The sequence below is a fragment of the Gopherus flavomarginatus genome, chromosome 10 (assembly GCF_025201925.1).
Source record: "Gopherus flavomarginatus isolate rGopFla2 chromosome 10, rGopFla2.mat.asm, whole genome shotgun sequence".
Classification (NCBI taxonomy): Eukaryota; Metazoa; Chordata; order Testudines; family Testudinidae; genus Gopherus; species Gopherus flavomarginatus.
This window is the reverse complement of record NC_066626.1, coordinates 23,691,666-23,715,684: the sequence shown is the minus strand read 5'-3', so window position 1 is coordinate 23,715,684 and position 24,019 is coordinate 23,691,666. Positions and strand designations below refer to the sequence as shown.

The following is a 24,019-nucleotide window of genomic DNA, read 5'->3' as shown; positions in this document are numbered from 1 at the left end:
ATGACCGACGAATAAAATATTGGGGTTTTTAAAGTAATAACAGAGGGATCAATAGTACTCATTTTTCAACCCATATAGAGAGTGACAAAGTTTCTACCAATCATTCTGTGCCTAAACTAACCCTAATAATGTTTCTTAAAACGTTTAGTGTGTTAACTAAACATTAGATGTGTCCCTTCTTTTAACAAATGCTTGATTAATTTTTCTATAATAAAATATTTTATAAGCATATAAAGATTGAACTTCTCCATATTTTATAGATGTATTTTTGAAACACGACAGGGAGTGAGAGTTTGATTACCACATTTTTTGTGATACCATAAATGGTCAATTTTTAATGTTTACGGTATCATTAGAACCCCCTCAGTTTAATTTAAATTTTATTTCTGGTCTCTTGCCTTCCATTCATCTAGATATCATTATATGGGATACAAGATAAAATGCAGATTGATGAATTTAATATTTATCTTCAATACAGTTTTTACGTTTTATCTGTGATTTTGCCCTGTTTGCTGTATTTTCTTTTTCCCTCACAAAAATTATCTTAACTGACTTTGGTCACTAGAGCAGAACTTTGAAAATGACAGAGGCAGGTTAACCTGACCTGCTGATCAATTCTAAGCACTCTGCCTGGTACTAACAAACTTTTTTGTGCTTTAACCTCTTGCACATACTTCAGATTCCACTAATGATTCTGCATGGTGACGGTGGTGTTTTGTTATTTAGAAGATGTTTGTACTTCACGGTCAAGGAGATACAGACAAGGCTTTCATTTCAGGGCCAAAAGACCAAAAACGTCAATAGCATTCAAACCCCCATATCAGGATCAGGGCCCCATAATGCTAGATCCTATACAAACACACAAGTAGACAAGTTCCCTACCTAAACCCTTTACTTTCAGCAAGATGTAACAAGTGAGAATGACAAGCAACAGGGAAGATGCGGGTAACAATAATGAGATTCACATAGATGGTGTGCATAATTTTATACGAACAAAATGTGTGTGTGTGTGTGTGTGTGTGTGTGTGTAATGCATATATATGTGTGTGTTCATATATATGTATTTGTAGTCTTCTGAATTGTATAGGGAAATGTGAACTTTTACTATATTGTGTGCCAGCTTCTGCATTCAAGTAAATGGTTGCAACAAGTGAATGCAGGATCTGGCCTTGTGCCTGTGCTGTGTTTCACATTTCTCGTACCATAGTTTTATAATAAATAAATACTATTATGGCAAGAATAATGGCCAAAATTGTGCCCTAAAAGAGTCTGAAAGGTTGCAGAGACATAAGGGTGAGAATTTGAACTGATGTATTTACAATTAAACATGAAAAGAGAATTAACTTCTAATTCCAGGTATTTGTACAAATAATAAATACATAAGCCACCTTTGTTTTTATGCCAGTTGCACAAGTGCAAGATGAATAATGACTATGTGTTGCCATTTTTATTATTGCAAATGCAAACATATATTTTGCATTCTCCTGAGGTTGACTGTTCTCATGAGATTTCTGCCCTAGTGAGATAAAAGCTGCTGAGAATGATTTTTATTGATTTATTAAAGCAGAGCATCATCTCTGATATTTTTAAGGTCAAATAGTGCTTTCTGTTTAGAGGTTGACTCTTCTAAGTGCTTTTAAATTCACATGCTTACTCAGATTGTCTTGAAAATATGTGCCTCACAGGAGTCATGGGTAGTGTTAGTGGTGCAAATTTGAGGGCATTTGAAAAATGGTTTCCTGAGACACAGCAGCTTCTTATACTGTTGTTTTTTATGCAGAGCTGGGCCACATAGCATGGCTCTAATTCTTCCCCAATGGACTTCAGATGCTCAACATTTATCTCAGCTAGTGCAGGGTACCCACTGGCCCATTGAGAAAGTAATATTGAAAAAATTATTAAAGAAAGAGTATAGCTCTCCAAAGAGATTGCAAACCCTCTTATCTAGTCTTGTTTCACATGCGCATTTCAAACAGTCCATTGCAGCAATAAGTATACACTGCAGTCAGAGGTGTAATGCAGTTCAGGTAGACATACTCTTGCTAGTTTTAATCTAGTTAGCACAGCTAAAAATAGCAGGGAATATGCAGTGACCTGGGTTTCAATGTGGGCTGTACTGGCCCTGATTATATACTGGTGTTGCTAACCTGCCCTGGAGCTCTCTCTGCAGCTGTGCTAGATAGATTAAAGCTATTGCAGGTGTGTCTACCCCTGCGGCGATCACACCTTCCATCACACTGGAGACATACCTAGTAACTGGATAGCTCAAGGGGACAAGGTGTGGTCATGGAGCCTGAGCTACCTCCATGTATTGTAAGTTTTAACCCTACCCTTGGCAGAAATCTGTGCGTGAGCTCCAGGTCTATTGTTACTATCCTCTAGTAAGTACACAGATATGTATTTTTTTTACTTTTGAGAAATGTGCCCTGCTAATTTGTACAGCTAATTTATTAGGGACCTGAACTTTTTTTCTGAAAGGTGATAAATTACACATGCTCTGCACAGATATGTGAGCAGGGTGGATTTGATTTAATCAAACTGATTTAAATCACTAGTCAGGAAGATTTGATTTCATCATGGATTTCTACATATAAGTGCATTCTTGTTGGTTATTATAACCTTAATGCATATTTTTAACACCTCAGAGATAGATGTAGGTTTCATTTTTGGAAGGTGATTTATTTTGAAACTTTTCAGATTAGTTTCACAGCTATATCAGAAAATGAATAATTGTTTGGTTATTTCATTTACCAAAGGCAATTGAAGCAGATATTTATGAAGTCATTGGGAGGCGAACTATCTCCAGTTCAACAGGTTAATCATTAATATTTGGAGGGTTTTCTTGCCATGCTGTATTAGAGAACATCACCAGACAGACATTTAAATTGTTTTATTTAACTAAAACAACAATGCTGTATATTCCTGATTGTCTTCTTCAACAGCAAACATAATATTTTAAGAAAACAAGCATATGAATTTTTGGATTTAGTTAAACATTGATTTTTTTTGAAATTAGGTTTGTTTTGTTAATTGTTTTTAACTAAAATAGTTAAATGAAATTAAAAAAAAAATTAAATTGACTATGTCAGCCAGATCAACATGAGAAACTTAAAATATTGACTTCTGCAGCTAACTCGGTCATCTTCACCTTCATTTTCCTGTTTGTTCATAATCTGGAAAAGAAAAACAAGCTTTCCTGCTTTTTCAGGTCTCAAACGATTTCTCAATTTGGAGTGAATTAGTCCAAAGGAAGAAAATATTCTTTCTGCACCGGCAGAAGAAGCTACTGCTGTTAAAAGTGAGATTATGACTTCAACAGTCTCTGAATCCAAGTGCTTATGTGACTTCCACCAGTTCACTGGTGTGACTTTCTTTAAAACATCATCAGCAAACATATATTTCTTGAATGGTTCACCCTTAGCTCTGAAGTTTATTATAGTTGGCATTATTGAGGGATGATTGCTGGATGTCCATGTCATAACCAAATCCTCTTCTTCAACAGTTAAGGTTTGACTCTGGTACCGAGTATTGAGAATATATACAAGAAAATGAGCTGGAGATAGTGCTTGTCCTATTCATTTTTTAATGCTTGTAATTTAATTCTGTCATTGCCTATTTCTCTTTTTAAGATCTCACTCAGTTCCTTCCAAATTTCAACCAGCATCAGCAATAAAATAGCGATTTCCCTGAATTTTGTTCAAGGCTACAGAAATAGGCTTCAGAGTACTCAGCATGTTTTCAACATTCCTCATAAGTCCAATGTGGAGAACTTTGGCTGTGGCCATGCCATCTATTTTTTCACGATTTTGTTCACAAACTGTCATCAGATTAGGCCAGTTCTTGATATAATGCTCAAAACATTCCACTACTGAATTCCATCACATGTTTTGTAGGAGAGTTAGCTTAGTTCCTCCCACTATTTTCAGAGCAACTGCTGCAAAGTGGTTGTTATGGAAGTATTTTGCAATTTCAGCATTAGCCTTTATTTCTGGAATACTGAAGTCTTTGGCTAGGAGATGCATCAAATGAGCACTGCAACCATATGTTGTTAGTTTGGGACTCTCTTTATTCTCTTCTAAATAATTTCTTCTCATCTCGGATACATTTGCAGCATTGTCTGTGACCAAGCTGCATACTAGACATTCAAATTTTTTTTTCATGGTTTGTTATAGCTTTTACTGCTACTTCCTGTAAGTATTCTGCTGTGTGTGCCTTTCCTGATGTATCAGTTGTTTCTGTAAGGAAGTCATTCCCTTCTTTTGTCACACAAGCACATACAACAGGATCATTGTGGACATTGATCCATCCATCAAGACTCAGGTTAACAGTTTCACCCTCTAGACCTTTTGCACACTGCTTAATTTCTCTTTCATACACTTTATCCAGCAATTTGCCTGTGACATCGGGTCTATTGGGTGGACTGTATCCTGGTCTTAATGACTGAACCGTGTTAATGAAGTGTGGGTTCTCAATCATACAGAAAGGAGAGTTTGTTGCATAAACAAACCAGGCAATTTTTTCATCAATTACCACTTTTTGTAATCTGCTGATTCTCATCACAAACTTATCTAAGGTTGTTTCTGGACGATGGAGATTTTTTTTTTTCTTTTTGCTACAGGTGATGTACTGTGGCTATGTGACATACATGATGCGACTGAAACACTATCATTGGCAGATAACTCTGAAACTATAGAAAATGGTGGTGATCTTGAAGGAGGATAGTCTTCAGAATCCTGTATGTTGAGGATGGATTCTTCTAAACAAAATAAGTCAATGCAGTTATTTAATTATTATTACCATACTGCTCATTTAATATTACTTATTGCATTCACTGACACTCAGTACTACTTTAAAGGTGAAATTGTAAAGGAAGATCTGCCTATTTCAGCTATTTATTTTTTATCACAACTACATCTAAAATGATAGTACCATAGAGTAACAACAATATTTTTTGCTCAAACATGAGAATTCAAGAATAGTCCAGAAGGAAGACAGGAAGTCCTGAAAGAAGAAGTATGAAATAAAACAGTTTACCAAGCTGAAGATCCTGCATGTTCAGACATGTTCTTGTCATCATCTTCAAGGCAGCTTCCTCCTGAGAAGGAACACTTCTCATGATGTTTCATTTGGGCAACCAGGCCTTGCATTTCTTTGTTGCACTGTTTGCATTTTGCATTCATGCTTTTACCCACAGATAGAGGAACTTCATTAAAATATTCCAAACTGGGTCTCTTTTACGGCCTGCTGCTGTTATAAGTTTTCCCTTCTAATGAGAGAATGGTATAGTAGATCTCAAATCAATGAAGGCTACACTCAGAAAGACCTCAAGACTTCTGGAATATGCTGCTCAAACAGTTTCACTTTTGTTTCTACTGCCTGTCCCTCCCTTCTCAAATTTATGTCCAGAGTTCTTCTCCTTGTCCAAATCTATTCCCCCCCAACAGTCTTCTATTCATTGAACTTTTTGAAACTTTGCACTTTTAGAGAGAGGTAAGGGATTGACTCTGTAAACAAATTTGCAAAGGGACAATAGGTTTGAGGTCTGTTATTTCTCACCTCTATATATTATTTATTTATTTATTTTAAAACATTTTTGCTAACAAGCATGTTATCTCTGGAGACACAAATCCACAGTTTGAGAACTGCAAAACTAAGCATCCCTGGTGGTATCTTCTAGACTGAGCACTGAGTCCCATTGGGTAGATAGAAAGATTAACCTAAATAATCTATACAGTAGCCCCTGGAACCCTATAAGATTGGGTCTCTAATCCATGAACTATTAGAACTCATTCACAAAACTTTTCTTAAACATTACATGAATATATTGTCTCATACTACAGAATTAGAATTTATAATCTCTATTCCATGATGCGATATCTTTGAGCTATAATATATCTTAATGAAAACTATCTTTTAGATAGGTTTTTTCCTCAAAAAGCATTGTATCAAAAAAATCTGATCTGATCTGCATGCAACAGGGTTCTGTTTTGGTCCATCTCTCATTGGTAAGATAGTACATTTAGGATATGTAAATTACAGTCACATAGGTGTCAGCATTTAGATCTGGATGTGAAGGGATAATTTTGTTTGAGTTATTTAAACAAAACAGAGGTGGGGAACTGAGGAGTGATCCCCTGTATCATTCTGAAATAGATGCATTTGACTGCATTTTATATAAGATTTTTGATAAATTTCTAAACAAAGATTTGATACAAGAAAATGTACCAAAGGCCCACATTCGTATTTATTTGGAATTCTGTACCAGTTTGACAGATACTTTGCGAAGATAATGTCTATGGAAATTATGCATGTGAATTGAAGGCCTTATATTTCCAGCTCTGCTGCCTTTTGTCATTACCTAAAACATATGGTAGACTACAGAGAAGACAGTCTAATACAATACACCTGGCATAGATAGCAAACTCATTTAAAAAGGGAATCTGATTTTGTAGAGGAAGTAAGCATGCAGAAGAAGAGAGCACAGTTCAGCCACTGCAATCTCATTAGATGTTTGGTACATTGTGTCTTGTATTTTGAAGCTGGCTCTGAAACTGTTTACACTTTGGTTTCCTGTACATTGTGTGCCAGGCTCTCCTAACAGCAGCATTTTGACTGAGTAACTTGGAAATGATTAAATGACTCTTATTGAAAATACACTTCAGTCCTTCATTGATATACTACATGAACGCATTCTGAATAATAAAACTGCAAAGACTGCACTCTGCAGTGAATGGTGAAAGTCTGCATAAGCAACAGCTCTGACTTTCAGAGGTTGTACAGTCACATTTGGTAGGACTGAAGAATGGATTTATTGCACTGCTGCTGATAAAATTGTTGCCTACTGCCAGTTGTCTTTGTAAGAGATACTGCAGTAATAGATTATCAGACTTTTAAAAGGGAAAAGTAGGACAGCAGTCTGATATTGTTATTGAAGGACCAGGGAGGGGGATGGCAGCGAGAGAGTTATCCTGGGTGGCATCCAGGAGTGGGAGGTGCCTTGTCACAGGACGTGCAAAAGAAATTTGCTGGAAGAAAGTGGGGTTAGGCTAACACAGAATGCAGCAGATGCCTGAGGGCTTGTCTAGATGCAGGCAGTCAGGAGAGGCAAATCATATCAAATAATGTTTGAAATCAGTGCACATAAATTCATAGATTCCAAGGCCAGAAGAGACCATTGTGACCAGCTAGTCTGATCACCTGTATACCACGGGCCATAGAACTTCCCCCAAATAATTCCTAGAGCACATAATCTTGGTTTACAAATTGTCAGTGATGGAGATTCTACCACAACCTTTGGTAAATTGTTCCATTGGTTAATTACACTCTCCATTAAACATGTATGCCTTATTTCCTGTCTGACTTTGTCTAGCTTCAGCTTCCAGACATTGAATCATGTTATACCTTTCTCTGTTAGACTGAAGAGCCCATTAGTAAATATTTGTCCCCATGTAGATACTTATAGACTGTAATCAGGTTGTCCCTTAACCTTTCTGTTAAGCTGAATAGCTTGCTCTCTCTGAGTCTATCACTGGAAGGCAAGTTTTCCAATCTTTTAATCATTCTCATGGCTCTTATCTGAACTCTCTCCAAGTTATCAGCATGCTTCTTGAATTCAGGACACCAGAACTGGACACAATATTCCAGAAGTGGTCACACCAGTGCCAAATACAGAGGTAAAATAACCTCTCTGCTACTACTCAAGATTCCCCTGTTTATGCATCCCAGGATCACATTAGCTGCTTTGACCACCACCAAATTCAAGCATGTTAAACAACCATCTGGCTGCTTTTGTTCAGAAGTAAAGTGGCCTTAGTTCACTGTAATTTAGAATTAAGTTACAGCAAACAAATGCTGCTTTACTCCTAAATGAGAGCGAGCATCCAGAAGGCAGTTTGTGACAAACTGCTGTAGATACCCAGAGCTGTGAGACACCGTGTTGCACCTCTCTGCCTCGGCAAGTGGGAGCTTTGCTGCTGCTAAGATGTGTGAAAACTCTCTGACACACCAGTGCCTTGCCAGCAAACTTAGCGCTCTCTCAGCCCAAACCTTGCCTAGCAGGTGACAATCAATGAACTCCAGCCCACGAGTTCCTCAGAGATGTCTCTCTGCAATGCACAACCCCTATCACCATACATTCACAAAAGCTAGTGTGTTTGCTTTCCTTTAAAGAGACAGAAACAGCAGTTTCTGGAGTTAATCAGTTCAATCAAAGCACTGGGTTGGTTTAGATAAGAAGTAAAACAAGTTTATTTAACCAAAGAGAGAGATTTTACATGAGTTCAAGTGTAAGGGATAAAGATAGGTAGATAGAGATAAAGGATTCCAAATAAACAAAAGTAAAATATGCTTTATAATGGCTAAGACTTAACAAGCTACAGTCTTTGTTCTCGGTTCCTCACCAATCTTTCTTTTCCAGCAATGGCTGTCTAGCTCTTAGCCAGAATCCTCACAGAGACCAAGACGCTGACTATCCTTGTCTCTTCAGTCGAAGGATAACTTAGGAGCTTAGAGTGCAGTAAACCTTTGAAATGTATTCTTCTGAAATGCATCCCAGATAAAGTTTCTTTTTCCTTGTGGATATTGACGTCATTCTGTCTGGTGTAGATTCCATGCTGTCTTCTCCCATGCTGGTGATTTTTACGATGCAAATTATCTCTTCCTGCAACTTCCGATACTAATGAATAGTCCATTGAATATAGCCACACCTGGTTTGAGGTGTTGGCCTCTTTCCTTTGTCTGGAGAAAACTTGTTCATCAGTTCCCCCAGCATGCCTGGTTTAAACACATTTTAACTATAATTTCAGCATATCTGCATGATCCTTTGCGGGTTGACCATATGTGACAGGGCGTACCTACCCTGCACCCAGCCCCAAGAGGGTTAACTCTGCTTTGCAGGCTGAGGAAGCCCCACCCCTCAGCCCCTGCTGGGTATGCTCAGTCTGGAGGCAGCATATAAAAGGTAGCAGCCCAGCTCAGTCTGGGCAGTCTGCTGGAGGGGAAGGATGCAGGCTGCGAGCTCTCTCCAGGGAGTTGCTACAGGCTCCAACTGCGGGACCAGAGCTCGCAGAGTGCCAGACAGCATGGGTGGCAAGTTTGTAGAAATTTTGGTGGTGCCCAGGACCCGCCCCCCCAACTCTACCCCCACCTGCCTAAGGCTCTGGGAGGGGTTTGGGGGGGAGGTCTGGGGTGCAGGTCCTGGGCTGGGGATTAGGGTGCAGGAGGGGTGCAGGGTGCAGGCTTTGGGACGGAGTTTGGGTGCTGGGTGCAGGCTCTGGGCTGGGGCAGGGGATGGTGTGCAGGAGGGGGTGAGAGGTGCAAGCTTTGGGATGGAGTTTGGGTGCAGGCTCTGGGCTGGGGGTGTAGGAGGGGGTGAGGGGTGCAAGCTTTGGGATGGAGTTTGGGTGCAGGCTCTGGGCTGGGGGTGCATGCTCTGGGAGGGAGTTTGGGGATAGAAGGGAGTGCAGGGATGAGGGCTGTGGGGCTGAAGATGAGGGATTCATGATGCAAGACGGGGCTCAGGGCTGGGGCAGAGGATCAGGGTGCGGGGGGACGAGGGCTCTGGCTGAGGATGAAGGATTCATGCTGCGAGGGGTGCTCAGAGCTGGGGCAGAGGATCAGGGTGCGGGGGGATGAGGGTTGGGGCTGAGGATGAGGGGTTCATGCTGCGGGAGGGCTCAGAGCTGGGGCAGAGGATCAGGGTGCGCGGGGAATGAGGGCTCTGGCTGGGGCTGAGGATTAGGGTGTGGAGGGATGAGGTTTGGGGCTGTGGATGAGGGGTTCATGATGTGGCGGGGCTCAGGGCTGGGGCAGAGGATTAGGTGCGGAGGGATGAGGGTTGGGGCTGAGGATGAGGGGTTCATGCTGCAGGGGGGCTCAGAGCTGGGGCAGAGGATTAGAGTGTGGGGGGGATGAGGGCTCAGGCTGGGGCTGAGGATTAGGGTGCAGGGGGATGAGGGCTCAGGGCTGGAGCAGAGGACTAGCTTGTGGGGGGATGAGGGGTTTGGGGTGTTGGAGAGGCTCAGGGCTAGGGCGGAAGCACAGGGTAAGTGCAGCCTGCCTTGCCATTAGTGAATGGCGGGCGCTAGGACCCTGGGGCAGCAGACAGCAGTTCTGCCAGGAGCACGAGCAGGCAGGGGAGAGGCGCGCGCTGCTTTTTGTTGAGCAAGGACGCGGCGTGGCGGGGGACACACAGGGGGAGGGGTGGCAGGCGGGGGCTGGGACCTGCTCCAGGCAGGGATGCGACGGGGGGGAGGGAGGTCCGCGGGGGCCGGGGCCTGATCCAGGCAGGGCCAGGGGAGAGACCCAGCTCCAAATATTGCTGGAGCCCGGGCACCTCGAGCCCATATAACCTGCCGCCTATGCCAGACAGATTCCAGGCTGCCCAATGAGCCCTGAGAAGGGGCTGCACTGGCGGGAGCCTGGCCATTTGAGGGCCCCAGAGACTCGGAGGAACCAGGGATCTTTGACAAGGGAAAAGGGTCAGAAGCAGCCTAGGGGACTTAAACTTTTTCACGGTGAATAAGCTGGGGAACCAGTCAGTGTGTTTTGGGAGGATCCCTGCTGATTCGGTGGTGAGCACTTCCACCACCGATAGGGCCCTTGGCTGGAACTCAGAAGCAGGGAGGGTCTTAGTCCCCCTGAGTGGTGCCCCACTCTCCCAGTGGGCCAACAGGCCATGCAATCCCACAGAGGTGGGCTACTATGCTCACTCAGGCCACTGGACCACACTGCCCTGGGTAGAATGGCCGTTTACTGACTCTGGCCATTGGGCCACGCTGCTCCGTATAGGAGAGTCGTTTGCTGGTTCTGGCCCATGGCCCACGCAGCCCTGTGTAGAAGGGCCAGTGACTGACTCTGACCCTTGGGCACATTGCTCTGAGTGGAAGGGCCACCTACTTACTGGCTATTGGGCCATGCTGCGCTGTGCGGAAGGGCCTCCTTATTGACGCCAGCCACTAGGCCAAACTACCACGGCCATACTAAAGGTCATTAGTATAAGAACTAACTGGCTGCGGTACAGCCTCTTCCCTTCTTTTGGAAGACACGTGATCTGACACCCCGTGGCAGGGTGTACCTACCCCGCAACACCATACATACATCACACAAGAATATTATTGATCAGTGAGTTATTTGTTTTCTAGTGACATATTACATGATGCCTTTTAGCTACAGATTACAACAATAGTGAGTTTGAATACATTGAGCTGATCAGGCCAGCTGAAACTCATGTTAGATACCAGGGAGTCTCTTGCTTTCTGGCATAGGGATGCTTTTAGGGTCACAAGGTTTAATACGTTTTAATTTCTGTGTATTTACTTCTCACTTTTAATTGATTCGCCTTAGCTCTTCTGAGTGCCCCAGGGTAGAAATGCCCTGAGAAAGGGAGTGGATTAGTGGTGGGGACATGCAGGGGTTTGACAATTGGAGAAGGGAGTTAAACTAGGAACTCTTGTCGTTCAGGAGATAAAGGGGGGCCTGCGTGCTCGAAAAGAGGCCTGTTTGGGGACATGTGTCACTGGGCAGAAGAGGAAGTGTGTTTGCAGCTGGGAGGTCAGTTTGAGGGAGCTTGTTTTAGAATCATAAAGCTAGAAATGGGAAAACCTGCAGTATTAGATCATTGTGTCCATTGTACTTTCAGCTGCATAGTCTAGTTTTAAATGACCCAAACAGTGGTGCATCCGCCACATCCCTTTGGAAGATATCCATACTCTAATCGCGCCCGTTGTCAGGATGTTTTTTAGCTGAGAGAATTACAACAATCGTGTGTCTGACGAGAGTCATTCTTTATAAACTCCTGTAGCTTATAGAACATAGTTCCTTTACCCTCTAGGGGTGTTTGCCTTTTTTCTTTTCTTTTACTATTAGTGCTGGGGCTGAAGTTTCAGTTTACTAGAGAGTAATTGCCAAGTTTTTGCAATGGAGGTGGCATACTGTAGGGGGCTTCTTATTCTCCCAGAGATGCAGGCAGGCATCACAGAACTGCCCAATGCAGAAATGTCATACACAATGCGTGATGTTTGGTATCTTTACCCTAGACCTGCCCCGTTGGAGTGCTCTATGATTTGGAAAGCCCCAAAAGGCATTATACCTGCACAGTTTAATTAGAAGGCCAGCAGGCACATGGTGTAGCACTGAGGCTGAGCACAGGAATGTTTGGCTTGAGTTCCTTAAGACAGAGAGAGAAAATGGTTACAAGGGCAGGAGGAGCTGTCAGCCAGTGATATTGAAGCTGGGTGGAAAAACTTGTTTCAATATAATTGGCTATGCCAATGGGACCACTGCACTGGGGCAGAAGTGGGCTGGTTTTGTTTACTGGTATGTCCAGCCAGTATATGCAGTAGCTGTGCGTTAAGTTTTAGAGATAAAATCAAACACATAAGCAATCACTTTTGTTCATATCTGAACAATACTTTTTTTTTAAATTTTCAAAATGAAAACCTTTCGGTTTAAGAGAAAAATGTTTAAAGTAACAGAACCCCCAAAGCTACAAATCACAAAAGAATGAGAACATTGGTGTGTGGAAATGGGGCCATATAGAAAAATTATTCCAAATCAAATAGCAGAATTGAACAAAAATTAATGCTAATGAGGTTTTCCTTTTTTGCATTTCTTGTATTGGCCAGGATCTGTTTATATTGGTTTTAGCTATAGTATTCATTTTCTTTCGTTGGTATTTAATTCCACTGTACTGATAGGCTGAAGGGGGTTCAGAACGTTTTGTCAAAATAATGATCCGTAATCCATAAATCTTTACTAGTACTCAAATGCAGAACTATGCATGCCATGAGCTTTGCTTTGTACTGAGATTTACTTTGTGTGTATATGTATTTAATAAAGATAAGTTCCTCTCCTATCTATTTGTCTTAAGAGTTTTATACTGCTGCCCATCACAGGAGAATCCAAACTCTTTCCACATGAAATAGATGGACAGTAATTAAAGTCCCTAGCGGATTCTATGAAGTCTCTTACTCTTCTCCCTTTAGGGGTTACAGAAGACTGGTTAGTGTGAAGTCGTGTTTGTTTGTTTGTTTCATAGGGGAGGGAAGGAATGAAGGGCATGGCTTTGAAGGGCATACTGGTTAGGGCTGCAAAAGCTTTATCAAATAGAAAGGCTTTGAAGCATTTCCTGAAGTGTGTCTCCTGCAGTTGTCGTTTTCATTGTGTGATTATTGTATTAAAATGCTCCATTTTACAAGGCTAGAATTTGAAAGTGTGCAATAGGTATAGAAATACTATAGCCACCTGCCATCTTACTCCATATATTTAAGGGCATGATACAAGAAGTGACTTGAGAGCATTTTTCTGTTTCAGGAAATGTGTTTGGAAACCAGTATTGGATGGTAATGACCTGCTTAAATAAGAGATAGAGATGAGAGAGAGAGAGAGAGAGAGAGAGAGAGAGAGAAAATTCTTTCTTTCTTTCTTTCTAATAGAAGAGGTATAGCTAGACGTACAATGACATTTCAGAACCAGAAATGTGAGTGAGAGATGCTGTAAAGAGGCAAAGCATTTACACTGACATTGAGGCTGAAAAGCTTTTCCATCATGCTTTTCGTACTGCATGTTTAGTGTATTTAATATTCAGTGCTTGCATTAACTCAAACAATATACTTTTTACTGCAGAAAAATCTTTACTAACGGTCTTGCTGGAACTGTGTTTCTTTTGTGCTGTCACTGGTAATTAAAGCAACACCCTCAACTAGTTTTAGCCCCAAAATTTAGGGCCAGTTCTGCTGCCCTTGCTCTACAAGAAGCAGCACTGGGATCAATGAGATCACTTGTATAGTATGGTGCTTCTGGATAGGGTACTGGAATCTAGCCTTTGGAATTTAGACCTGATCCTGCAGCCTCTATGCAAGTAAAATCTCCTTTGCATTCAGTGGAAACTTTTCTTTCAAGAGGACTATACGAGGACTCCTCTTCCCCCCCCCACACACACTTTTTTTTTTCCTCACACAAAGGGTTTACAGAATCTTGTGGGCCTAATTCTGGGCCTTCAAGCAAAGCGAAAGTACAAAAGTTTTGCCTATAGGAACTATGAGAGAGTTGGGGTAAATGGAATCTTCTCTCTAGTCTGCACAAACCCGGGCCACATGCATAGCTAGCAGGCCACACAGCTATAGCTGAAAGCGATGAGCAGCAGCAAACATGGTACAGTACTCCTCACATGTGCAAGTTTGTGGCCAAGTGGATCTGTGCTGCATTGCCTTGTCCAGATGTCTAGCACACTGTATTTCCTCCTTCCGTGGTGAGCTGTGGAATTTGCAGCAAAGAGATCCATGGAAGTGAAATCTTCCAAAATGTTTGAAGGGTGTGTCTTTTGCTCCTTCTGTACCTTGCCTATTTTTCATTACTTTTGGCCTTTCCACAGCCACCTAGCACAGCTCAATTTTTGGCCCAATATAAATAAAAATTGCTTATGCAACGTTGCGATTCTTATGTTCTTTTCTTACTGCCCCAGCTACTGAAGACATGTGATTATATCTGGCCTTACTTCCCTAAAAAAAAAAAATATTACTAGCTCTCTGGGTTGTGGAGTAAAGCTTGAAAATGTGAATCCTAAAGGCCCCAAAACTAAGAAGCAAATGAAAAGATCCCCATTTTAAAAAACCTCATGATTTTTAAACCCATGTCATCATTTTGGGGACCCCAACTCATGATGATATTTGAATGCTTAGAGTTGGAAACACTACTTACCTTAAAAAAAAAAAAGGGGGGGGTACTTTGATGTAAATGTTGTCATGCTATGTTGTAAACTCACAATATCACTGGAGTAGGACTGGAGATCCAGAAAATGAAACTGACCAAAGTAAAGTGAAACCAACCTGTCTGTTTCAATTGCCTGAGCTGAGTGAAATGCAAAAATAAGCAAAAGGCACAAATAGTGAAACATAAATTAGATTTTTTTCAACTTCTTACAGCCATAGGCCCCAATCCAGCAAAGAATACACTTGTGCTTCACTTTAAATATACAAGTAATGAGGATTACTCCTATACTTACAGTTTAGTATAAGTATTTGATGGATCAGGCCCCTACTAATCTGTTTTTCCAATTCAGTTTTATTAGTCATTAGAAAAAATTACAAACAAGGACTCCAAGGATCCTGCAAAAACTAGGTGTGTGTGTAAATTTACATATCTGAGAAGTCCTGTTAATTTCAGTAGGCCTATTCACAGCCATAAAGTTACTTGTCTTTTCTTGCAGAATTGGGACTGAGGCAATTTTTCAATGTCTGGAATCACAAAGTTATCACATACAAAAATATCTGTCAGTTAAATAAATCAAATCATTCTACAAAAAAGTTTTACTATCGTAAGTAGCTATTAATAAAATGAATAAAGAATATTTTTTAAAACTCCATAAATTTTATAGTATATTTTCCCTTTAAAATATATCATTCATATTTCACTTATGTAACAAATAATACTAAATGGACAGGTCTCTTATACATGTTATTTCAGCTATTTGTCTCTGGAGAGAGTGAATGAAAAATACTTCAAACTCAATTTTAGTATCTTCATTTTGACAGCTGTAATATGCATATTAATGAAAAGTCTGAAATGCAAAAGAACGATTCCACTTGTGAAAGTCAGTATCGTAATAGCTCATGATTTAAAAAAAAAAAATCCTCTTTTCAGGGCATGTTAGTTTTGTGTGGCTTGCCATGCCTTTTTGAAGTAACTTGCAATTGTAAAATAGCTGAATCAGCATCACATCTGTCAGTGGACCTTGATAGTCATAGTAATACCTGAAACACACAGCAAAGGGGACAGGGGGGGACTAGCTGGGTGCTGTATTAAGTTTTCATAGCTAGTTTGAAATTGAATTGGAGCATTGCTACAAAGAACAAATACTGGCTAAGTAATTTAGCAAATTGAATCAGCTAATTTAATTTCTTTAATTTTAAAAGCATTGTTTAGCTCACATCTTTGAAGCAGTGTAAACAGAAAGAGGTGTTTAAAGAGAAAGTAAATAAAAAGAACTAGGGCTGTCAAGTGATTAAAAAAATTAATTGTGATTAATTGTGCAATTAACCGCACTGTTAAACAATAATAGAATACCATTTATTTAAATATTTTTGGATATTTTCTACATTTTCAAATATATGGATTTCAATTATAACACAGAATACAAAGTGATCAGTGCTCACTTTATATTTATTTTTATTACAAACATTTGCACTGTAAAAAACAAAAGAAACAGGATTTTTCAATTCACCTAATACAAGTACTGTAGTGCAATCTCTTTATCATGAAAGTTGAACTTACAAATGTAGAATTAAAGTTTTACATTTTTTTATTTTTGAATGCAGTTTTTTTCTTGTACGTAGAGCCTACAAGTCCACACAGTCCTATTTCTTGTTCAGCCAATCATTCAGACAAACAAGTTTGTTTACATTTGCAGGAGATAATGCTGCCCGCTTCTTGTTCACAGTGTCATCTGAAAGTGAGAACAGGCATTCTTCTTCGAGTGATTGTTCACGTCCATTACACATTAGGTGTGTGTGTGCCGCATGCATGGATGTCAGAAACTTTCCCCTTAGTGGCTCCCGTCGGGCCAGCAGGGAGACCCCCGCCAGAGTGGCTCCTCATGCTGATGCATATATACCCCTGCTGACCCGACCTCCCTTCAGTTCCGTCTTGCTGGAGACTCTGACAGAGGGGAAGGAGGGAGGGAAGTGTAATGGACATGAACAACACATCTCGAAGAACAACAGTTACGAAAAGGTAGGTAACTGTTTTTTCTTCGAGTGATTGTTCACGTCCATTACACATTAGGTGACTCACAAGCTTACAATAGGAGGAGGGTAGGAGTCATGGAACAATTGATTGAAGCACAACCCCGCCGACTGCTGCGCCCTCTCTGGCCTGATGATGGACTGCGTAGTGAGCTGTGAAAGTGTGCACCAACGACCAGGTGGCTGCTTTACAGATCTCCTGGAGCAGAACCTGTGCCAGGAAAGCTGCTGAGGATGCTTGAGTCCTAGTCGAGTGAGCCGTGATCGCTGGGGCTAGCACCTTGGCGAGCTCATAGCACGTGGATGCAATCCACGATGATATCCGTTGTGCCAAGACAGGAAGTCCTTTCATTCCTTCCGCAATGGCGACAAACAACTGTGTCGGCTTGCGGAAAGGTCTAGTCCGCTCCATATAGAACGCCAGTGCCCTATGAACATCCAGAGTATGCAGGCTACAGTAACTCGGGTCTGTGTGCGGTTTGGGAAAGAACACTGGGAAACAAATGTCCTGCCCCATATGAAATTGCGAGATTATTTTAGGGAGGAATTTAGGATGTGGCCTAAGTTGCACTTTGTCCTTATAAAAAACTGTATAAGAGGGCTCCGAAGTGAGGGCCCTCAGCTCAGGCACCCTCCTTGCGGACGTAATGGCCACCAAAAACGCCACCTTCCAGGAGAGGTGAGTGAAAGAGCAAGTGTGTGTGTGAAAGTTCAGGAAGCCTTAAGACCGACCCAGTTCCCCATCCTGCCCATGGGATGTCATTGAGACTGCTCACCTGCTTAAAGTCAGGCTCATGCATAAGTCTTTGCAGGCTCTGCACTCTAGTGAGAAGTCGTCACTCAACCTGTAAATTAATCTTTTTCTTACTATTTCTCCTCTTCACAGAGATTATTCTCATCTGAATAGAGATGGCAGAAATCAGTTCTCCTGCAAATATCAAGGAAAAGGTAGGCTCAAATAATTCATACAGTGCAATCTGTACAATCCTAAACTATATTTACATACGTATTGATCCTCTGATCTTGCACATACCTATTCAACATGCTTAACTTTACCATAAATTGACTTCATGCATAAAGTTAAGCACACACACAAGTGTTTCTAGGGTCAGGTCTGAATGTTGGCTGAAGAAAAATGTCTTTATTTTTCTGTGAGAAAACAAAATTTGTCATTTAGATTTCTGTTATTCCCCTACATGACATTACACACTTAGAAACTCCCTTACTGACACATGAAGGGATACCATTCCCTTGAAAATCATGTTTCTGTTTTAAAGTGATGTTCCTACTATAGTTACAGCCAATATCTAAAGTTACAATAATTGAAAAGTTAGCAAACAAAATATTTTTTCTATTTGTCAGTTTGTGCATTTGACAGTACGTGTATGTATGTCAGTTTCACTGTTTCTCCTGCTTAGTGGTAGATCCTCACTAGCCCTGCACCCCTTTGTAAGGGACCAAGGGCCATAAGGCACATCATTACTCTCTTGCATGGGTCATCTGTACACGTGTTGCAGCACTGCAAGGAAAGCAGGCTCTGAGCTGCTACTCACATCCCCCCTCCACCAGAGATGGCGAGGAAGAGGCAGGGCTGGATAGTCCTGTCTCTGCTCCCCACAGTGTGTAATGGGTGGAAATGATGTATGCTGTGCCTGGTATAAACTCAGCACAGGACACTTCCTACATGTAGCACAGAGAAGACCAGAAGACAGTCTGTGACCTCTTGCCACAGGTCAGTCATAAAGTGAGGATCTGGCCCAAAGTCAGTCAGTTTCTTTTTCCCTGAGAAGGACTTAGCCAATACAAATAGGAAAGCAGGAAAAAAATACAGAATTTTTTTAAAATGCTGTAACAGAAACTAGATTTTTTTGCAAGTCATCAGTTTAAAAAAGTTCAGGTTGGCAGTGCCCCTTTAATATCAGAATATTTTTGTGGGATGCTATTTGGAAAAGTGAGGTGGAGCTTTAAATTGGGGAAGTGCAGAAAGGGCCAAATTGTGGCCTGATTTATACCCCGTGTGTAGTTTCATTAAGACACAGGTACAAGTCAGGAGTAAGTGCATGTTAAAGTCAGTGGTATCCATTGCTGTCAAGTAAATACTCCAGGCATATACAGGTGACTTAAGGTATACAAGTAAATAGAGGTGTCAGTGATAGCAGCATTACGTCTCTTGCCTTCACAGGAGTTGCACAAGGTATAAAGAAGGGCAGAGCTTGGCTCAAACAGTAGTTTGAATAAACTGTATTCCCCAGAATAAAGGGGACAGTGCAGCAATGAAAAATACACACAAGCCCCATCATCTCATAAGATGCAGCTATGGCCCATTGCATACCCTTCAGGGTGGTGAGAATGTGAAGTCTCTCTTATCCTTGAAGTTGCCAAAGGAAAGACAGAAAATATAAATTTGAGAGTTTGGATTCCTGGATGAGCGTTTTTTCCCCAGCTGATGTAAAATGATTTGTTTAGCATAGGAAAAGTTTGTCCTAGGTTCAGTTCTGCAATTCAACAATTTGGTTGAACCAGCAATAGGAAAAAGTGATTTGATGCTAGAAATGCATGGAACCACGGTACTGTAAATGCAGCTCTCCCACAAAGTGGTAGAGAGTTCAGGAGTAATAAAAACTGTGCAACAGAGAGACGAAATAGGAATCTGGGGCAAGTAATCATCCGTTTAGGTATATGGCCATTTTATCTCAGCATTCATAAATCGAGTAAACAGCATTTCATTCAAGTAATACACATTGCTTGCAGGTAACTTAGACATTGCCTTTAGTTTCTAAAGGCTTGATGAACCAGGACAACTGCTGATCCTAAAGTCTTTCAGAGCGAGCTTTTACAGATTATCAATGAAAGAGCCTGATAAATAGTCACCTATTAACTCATGCCCACTATATGTCAGTGGAGCTGCAGAGTAAACAACGTATGCAGTAATGGCTTAGATTTGGTATAGAAGAGAGAATGAGTTCCTGATGAGTGTTCTCCCCTTGTCCAGCAATTTGTCTTCCCCTTTCTGTTTGCTTCTCTTCATATTTGTTTCTTTTCCTTCATATTGAACCTCTTTCCTTTATAGCCCCCAATGGGGAATCATTTGTTTTCTGATGTGCACAGTTGGGTGCCTGTTTTTCAGAATTCATGTTTTTCTTAATTCGTGTTTATTGATTGGTGGAACACTCATCATACTCGAAAATTTGCATGTCAATATGAATGTGTATTTCAACGAATGAGGGTCTTCCTTAGACCTTGATAGTCTGGAGTTCAAGTTACTCAGTATTTAATGCCTTTTTCAATGGAAAATTGTGTCAGTAAATCCCATCTCTTCGTGCTGGGCAACTTACAGTAATTCCAAATACACAATTCAGTGAATCAGTCCAAGATCATTTACCATGTGACTTAAATTTCAACTCGTTGGTTCTGTTTTGCCTTAAATTAAGAATGAAGAAGTGCAGCACTGGAAGAAACAAAAGAAGAACTCTCACTAACTCTAGAAATCTGCAACCGCAATAAGGCACTATATGTTGGGTGTATCAAGTGGTTTTTGTTTGTTTGGTTGTTTTTTCGAAATCATCGGTTATATATGTGTACAGATTTTTAAAGCAAGAAAATTACTGGATCAGTATATTACATTAGTTACTTTTTTTGTATCTATTTTTTCTGTTATCATTCAGTGTTACTAAATCTTCATGCCAAGGGGATACGAGGTTAACAGCAGTTGCATCTTATTGCTTGTTTTCTACTATGGAAAATAAAATTTAATGATCCACTAAATGATGGCCATGATACATTTCATTTTGCTGAAAATACACCAAGTGCATTCAGCTGTTTCTATCAGACAATTCTAAAGGCATGTCTAGGTTGTCATTCAATAAGATATTGGAAATCTGAGCAAAGAAAAAAACAAATTTGCCTGGCTGACTTGATTTTAATTTTATTCACAACTCTATTTTTAAGAAATAAAACAGATCATCAGTTGTATGCACCAGAGGATGAGGATATAAGAAACTATTATACACCTTTACTGTAATCTAATCATAAAACGCAATGTCATACCCCTTTCCCACTTAGAAAACTAAAATTCATAAAGCAAGAAGCAGTCACAAACACCCATTGCAGCAGGATAAATGTGATGAGTCTGATATTTATTTTTTGTTGGGTATTTTTTGGGTAACTGAAGAAAACTAAAACAATATTGATTTATATAATTTCCTATCCTGGGCTTTGGACACTCCTTGCCATTAATTATATTTAAAAAGTTATAAAAATAGTTAAAAAACCTAAACAGCAGTGCATTTCCCTCCCCATTCTTCCTTCCCACCCCATCTCTGGTAGCTCATATTATGTATCCAGGCCCTGATCCTGTGAAAATTCACGTAAAGTCAGAGAGACTATGTGCACGCACAGACTTACTCTTGTGTGTAAGTTTTTGCAGGCTTGTGGCTAAGCTCTCCATGCCTTACATTTCATTCCCCACAACCAAAATATCATCCAAAACCCATGAGGTTTAGCAGTAGTGGGTTTAAAAATGGTTAATCCAAATGATGTCCATCCTCCTGAAAAGTGCAGTCTCAATGACCAGTCTCTAGTTTCTTCAAGGAAATACCATCTTTATTGCCATTTTACAAGTTGTCTGGAGACGAAGACCAAAATTTTCAAAGCAGGGTACCGAAAGTTAGACTATTAAATTCATATGGGCTCCTAAAGACGATAAACATGGTGTGATTTTCAGAGTTCTGAGTGAATGTTACCATTGCTGAGATACCCTGTGATATTTCTGTAAATAATTCATACTGTTTCAGCCAAAATAGTTAGTACATTTAGTCTGTTGCACGTCTTATTGTATAACACTTTTTCCTGAGAGATTTGCATAAGCATTGGCCTCCAAAGCCAGGCGGCCTAATGAAAATTTCCGTAGCTAGTGAAGATTGCTGCAGTTGTGCTATTTCAAAGCTGTTCTGATTTAATTCATCACATTTGGGGCAAAGTGGGCCAAAATCAGCTCTCTGTCTCTTTGCTTTAACTCCAGAATAATTCCTTAGTGGAGATACACTCACACTAAAGCAAAGTGCACTGCCAATGAACCCCTCTGGAAGAAACAGATGCTCGGTTTCTGGGGTGATGGAGCCCTCTGAGCAGGAAGGAATGAGAATAGGAGGTACAACTGAGTGTGTAGTGTATTCATATGGTACTACCACAGCATGGATCAGTGGAGGTGCTCAAGCTGGGTTTAATAGAGGCGAAGTTTGCAGAGGACCATTCTATGTGACAGAGACTCACTTTGTTCTTGGTCTGAAATAATCAGGATTATTTAACCTTCAGGGCATGCTGCAGGGCCCATCTTCTCTGTCTATCACTCCCTTAGCTGAAGAGGTTAGGGCAAGATGGATGCAATTGTTCCTAAGGAATGGAGGTTTTGGTGAGGCAAAATATCTCTTCTGGCGTTGTTTTGAGGGTAGAGTTTTGCTGATGTTTTTCTGGGGGTTTGGTCACAGTTTAGTTTTGATTGATTTGTCATTTAAAATGTCAGAGGTATCCATAGTACCAAACAGGTGTCTTTGTGTGGTAAAGCAAAACAAATAAATGTATTTAGATACATTTGCTGGTATTTAAAACGTAACAAGAATATGAACAAAAGGCTGTGAGATGACGGGTGGAAGAGAACTCATCACAAGTGAAAGTGGTAAGAGAAGCATTTAGAGTGAAACCTGCCTTTGAAAAGTATAGACAGTTTTTTCATTTTCATATTTCATTGTGGCTTTTTAAGACCTAACATGGCATCTGTTTCATGTGCTTCTGTTGATTTCAGTGGGCTTCATCCAAAGTAATTGAAGTCAATGAAAAGACCTACAGTTATGTTATTGGGCTTTGGATCAGGCTTTGTGTTCAATGATGCTGAAGAATCAGGCCTTTAAAAAGTGTATATATAGATCTCCATCCTTAGAGTGACCCAGTTTTTCTGAGAGAGTCCCTTTTTTTTCCACCTGAAATGTCCCAATGTTTCATTCCATTCATCCAAATATTTGGTTTTAGTATAAATCCAAAATATTTGTTGAAAACATATTGCTGTATGAAGCAGTATTTGCTCAGTATTTACCAGAAGCAAACAATCCAATATCACAAGTGTTGAGTGTGATGAACAGTTTTTTGAGTGAAGAAAAATGTCAAATGAGTATGGACGCTATCAAAGCTTTTCTTTTGTTCAGAGTGAATGTTAACAACACTTGCTCAGTGTCTTATGATAAACTTATTCATATACTTAAGCTACTGGAAAAAGTCCTCTACCCTGAGAAATGTGTACACGTTGCTTTAGGGTCAGATGCTAGCTGCAGCAGCACCAGCCCATTTATTTTTAAATTGACTTTTGTAGGAGTAATCCATGACCTTAAAAAATGGTTGCTATAAAAGTGTTATCTTCTCCTGCATTATGGCTAAAATGCCTGGACTCTGGAATCCAGTAGAACCCTGCAAGGGTCCCCACTAGAAAATCCCATTGCAAAAATTGGGGCATTAGTCTGAACCACACAGCCTTGTCACTAGCATGCATTAAATAAATATGGAAGACATGCCTCTGTACTCACAGATACCCGTATTTTTAGAATCTGATCAGCTCATGTCTAGGAGAATCTATTGAGTTTAATTTTTAATCTAAAGTGAAAAAAATCCAGTATTGATTTTAGCACTGTTCAATGGGGTTGAAACAAAATTGGTTGTTAGCTGGCTTGTTAGTTATCAAGATCAGGCATATATCAGGATGGTAAGTAAACACTTCAAATTAATTGACCATAGTAGTAACTTTTTTCATGGGGATTGTGGCAGCTATGTACAGAGGTTCAGAACAGGCATGAAGTGTGAGCTTTCAGCTAAGTAGTTTAGTTTTTCATTTTCTCAGGAGTGTATAAACTAACTCAGCGAACCCCAGAGATGTTACTTATTCCTCAAATACTTCCTCTTTGAGGAAGATGCCATGAGGGAGGGAGTAGAAAAGAAAGAAGAAAACAGGCAGTAATTACTGCCTCATGCTTATTAACAGCAGTATTGTTAAAGTTGCCTGAAGACCAGTCGAGACTAGATAAGAACCTGAAAGACCTAAAAGAAAAAATGAAAATGTCCGCATTGGTTTCTGGTGGAGACATGGACATTTACTGGTACTAGACTGCTTTCACTGTTAATTTATGCTATATTTATGTATTTTCAAGCTTGGATTATTGGGATAGCCTTATGAGACATGCATCTTGTTTCCATGAGGGTCTCAGGTGGACAGAAGCCACGTATGGCCAAATTTTCAG

At 40.5% G+C, this 24,019-nt stretch overlaps 1 protein-coding gene across 7 annotated transcripts in view; it reads left to right on the top strand.

Annotated features, from left to right (window-relative positions):
* The window catches only part of SPATS2L (spermatogenesis associated serine rich 2 like), a 125,038-nt gene that overhangs the window by 42,953 nt on the left and 58,066 nt on the right, over positions 1-24,019 (top strand). For 5 of the 7 annotated variants that reach the window (XM_050916635.1, XM_050916634.1, XM_050916630.1 and 2 more), the window contains one exon: positions 17,626-17,687. The exons of 1 other annotated variant lie outside the window; for it this stretch is intronic. In XM_050916635.1, coding sequence (XP_050772592.1) covers positions 17,649-17,687 — 39 coding nt within the window. In that variant the 5' untranslated portion in view covers positions 17,626-17,648. Of the gene's footprint in view, positions 1-15,205; positions 15,314-17,625; positions 17,688-24,019 lie in introns of all 7 variants that reach the window. One more of the 7 variants, XM_050916633.1, reaches the window with a different exon arrangement.